The sequence below is a fragment of the Microtus ochrogaster genome, chromosome 15 (assembly GCF_000317375.1).
Source record: "Microtus ochrogaster isolate Prairie Vole_2 chromosome 15, MicOch1.0, whole genome shotgun sequence".
Lineage (NCBI taxonomy): Eukaryota > Metazoa > Chordata > Mammalia > Rodentia > Cricetidae > Microtus > Microtus ochrogaster.
Window position 1 is genome coordinate 2,747,874 of NC_022017.1, and position 3,511 is coordinate 2,751,384.

Below are 3,511 nucleotides of genomic sequence, written 5' to 3' on the forward strand. Positions count from 1 at the left end.
AAGCTCGATATTTCATAACATCTTTGAATGATTTAGGTGTTACCTCACTGCGGGTAAAGCCCTGCCCTTCCCACTATACAAGCTCTCCTTCGGGACCGAGCCCAGCCCATCCACACTATATATAAGCAGCTGCCCAGAGCCCATCACGCTCATCCGCTCAGCTCTGCCCTGTACCCTCTCCACTTCTCAGACTTCTAACTCCGGGAACCATGTCTACCAAAACCACCATCAGAAGTCAAACCAGCCACCGTGGCTTCAGTGCCGGCTCAGCCAGAGTGCCTGGGCTGAACCGCTCTGGCTTCAGCAGTGTGTCTGTGAGCCGCTCCCGGGGTAGCGGTGGCTCTGGGGCAGTGTGTGGAGGAGCTGGCTTTGGCAGCAGAAGCCTCTATGGTGTGGGGAGCTCCAAGAGGATCTCCATCGGAGGGGGCAGCTGTGGCATTGGTGGAGGCTATGGCAGCCGAGTTGGAGGAGGCTTCGGCTTTGGAGGAGGAGCCAGCAGTGGCTTTGGCTTTGGTGGTGGAGCTGGTAGTGGTTTTGGCTTCGGTAGTGGAGCTGGCTTTGGTGGTGGCTATGGGGGCGCTGGTTTCCCCGTGTGCCCCCCTGGAGGCATCCAAGAGGTCACCATCAACCAGAGCCTCCTCACTCCTCTGAACTTACAAGTTGACCCCACCATCCAGCGGGTGAGGACTGAAGAGCGCGAGCAGATCAAGACCCTCAACAACAAGTTTGCCTCCTTCATCGACAAGGTGAGACGTGGTTGTGTCCAGGGCAGATGAGTGGGAGTAGATCCAGAGTGAATGCCAAAGACAGCGGTGGAGGGAAGATGCTCTAGGCTCTGCTCAATCACTGCCATTGTCTCTAGGTGACTCTGTCCTGACATTGTCCGCTCTACAGTTTAGATAGCAGCTGACAATCAGGGTCAGATTTCCTCTCCTCCAGAAGGGACCCCATCAGGGTGTCTGACTCCAGTGCACTGAGATAAACCCAAGCCTCACATCACAGAGGACTGAACTGAGGCAGTTTGGAGCCATCACGGCCACACTAAACTGCACCACACTCCAGCTAGGCTGCCTGTGCCCTGCCTGAGTGTCCTGCCTTCCTCAGAGGGATGGTGTTGGGAGCTCTGCTCTGGATTGTGCCTGTAGGCCCAGGGCCAGGGACTACACTGAACGGGTTGAGGCAGACAGCCTGAGTCAGCAGTCACACTTGGGAAGGGATCACAGCAGAATGAAATTCAAACTTCTCTCACTTGGTGCCTCCAGGTACGCTTCCTGGAGCAGCAGAACAAAGTCCTGGACACCAAGTGGGCCCTGCTGCAGGAGCAGGGCACCAAGACCGTGAGGCAGAACCTGGAGCCTTTGTTTGAGCAGTACATCAGCAACCTCAGGAGGCAGCTGGATGGAGTTCTGGGAGAGAGGGGCCGCCTGGACTCAGAGCTGAGGAGCATGCAGGAGACAGTGGAGGACTACAAGAACAAGTGAGTTAAAAAAGGAACACAGTTGGCCAAGGTCATAGTAATGAAGACCCAAAACTAGACATGGACTCCAAAATTAAGAAAGCTTAGACCATAAGAATAAAATGAAAAGTATTTTCAAACAGCTTAAGTCAAACACCATGGATGGCAATAGGAGCCTAGGGAGAGAAAAGAAGTAAAATATTCAATCACAACAAAATATTTGTGACTGGTGTGATTTGGTTATATTGCATTTATAAAAATGAGGGCTGGGTCACGGGCTGCCTTTGAGGCCATCTGCATGCTGAATACAATGTGCGGAACCCTCCCTCTTGTAGATATGAAGACGAAATCAACAAGCGCACAGCAGCAGAGAATGAATTTGTGACCCTGAAAAAGGTGGGCTGACTGTTTCTCTGCTGATGGTTTTCTATGTTTATGGAAAAGAATGGTTTTGTATGTCTGGTTTATTGGAGAGCATGGTTACAAGGGAGACAGAGCAGACATTACTGTGCAAGAGAAATAACCCAATTCCATGTTGTTGACTCTTTTGTCAGGATGTAGATGCTGCCTACATGAATAAGGTTGAACTGCAAGCTAAGACAGACAGTCTGACAGATGAGATCAACTTCCTGAGAGTTCTCTATGATGCAGTAAGTCACCCCCCCCCCTCTCTCTCTTTCTCTTTCTATATCTCTATCTTTCTCAGTCTGTCTATCTCTCTTTCCTCCCTCTTCAATCTGCCCCATTCACTTTATTTCCCCTGTGCACAGTGAGAGTGTGGTGTTGGTAGCATCTGTAATCCTTATATCCAAACCTGATGTTGCCTCTCTGTTCTGTAGGAACTGTCTCAGATGCAAACTCACATCTCAGACACATCTGTGGTCCTCTCCATGGACAACAACCGCAGCCTGGATCTGGACAGCATCATTGCTGAGGTCAAGGCCCAATATGAGGAGATTGCTCAGAGGAGCCGTGCTGAAGCAGAGTCTTGGTACCAGACCAAAGTGAGTATTTAATAGGTGGAGCAGGATGAAGAAAAACTGGAACCCAATGAATTCCATAAAATGCTAATTTCCTCATAGGTTAGAAGTCTACTAGTAGAAACTGGGATCTCGTAAGAGCAAATGGACCTTGCACTTGTGTTATACAGTGAAGCCATAGTCTACCGTTCAAAAGAACCCAGAAGAAGAGGGAAATTTGCCATAAATGGGGTCTATAGTCCCTGAGCTTGAGCTCTTCTGGGAATATAGGACCTCATGAGGTCACACAGAACATTTTCAGTTCCCAAGAGAAGTATGTAGTCCATGCTCTCCCACAGCTTCGCCTGAGGAAAAGTCATTGCACCAAGGATAACGCAACCAGTTAGAAGTGAAATACATTTTTCTTGTAAAAAATTACATAAATTTTCTATTTTCCATTGATCTTCAGTACGAGGAACTGCAGGTCACAGCAGGCAGACACGGTGATGATCTGCGCAACACCAAGGAGGAGATCGCTGAGCTCAATCGCATGATCCGGAGGCTACAAGCGGAGATTGAAAACCTCAAGAATCAGGTAGCACAGACCAAAAGCAACACAGGATGCTTCCTTCATTTTCTGTGCTCCAGCCTCTTGCTCACTGGGGCAAAGATCTCGGGGTCGTCAGGTGGTGGTGACACATGCCTTTAATCCTAGCACTTGGGAAGTAGAGGAATGTAAATCTCTGTGAGTTCGAGGCCAGCCTGGTGTACAAGATGTACTTCCAGAACACCTACGGCTGTTACACAGAAAAACCTTGTCTTAAAAAACAAACAAACAAACAAATGAACAAACCAAGGAGACCATGGGATCACCCGCTGGAAAGAACCACAGTACAAGTTTGTTTTTCTTTCTTTCTCTGCCCAGATTGCCAACCTTCAGGCTGCCATTGCTGAAGCTGAGCAGCGTGGGGAGAATGCCCTCAAGGATGCCAGGGGCAAGTTGGAAGGGCTGGAGGATGCCCTGCAGAAGGCCAAGCAGGACATGGCCAGGCTGCTGAAGGAGTACCAGGAGCTCATGAATGTCAAGCTGGCCCTT

At 49.7% G+C, this 3,511-nt stretch overlaps 1 protein-coding gene across 1 annotated transcript in view; it reads left to right on the forward strand.

Annotated features, from left to right (window-relative positions):
• The first annotated feature begins 209 nt into the window (after positions 1-209).
• The window catches only part of LOC102000254 (keratin, type II cytoskeletal 6A), a 4,128-nt gene continuing 826 nt past the window's right edge, over positions 210-3,511 (forward strand). Inside the window, exons 1-7 of the mRNA XM_005353848.1 lie at positions 210-746; positions 1,263-1,477; positions 1,792-1,852; positions 2,011-2,106; positions 2,296-2,460; positions 2,885-3,010; positions 3,341-3,510. Coding sequence (XP_005353905.1) covers positions 210-746; positions 1,263-1,477; positions 1,792-1,852; positions 2,011-2,106; positions 2,296-2,460; positions 2,885-3,010; positions 3,341-3,510 — 1,370 coding nt within the window. The remainder of the gene's footprint in view (positions 747-1,262; positions 1,478-1,791; positions 1,853-2,010; positions 2,107-2,295; positions 2,461-2,884; positions 3,011-3,340; position 3,511) is intronic.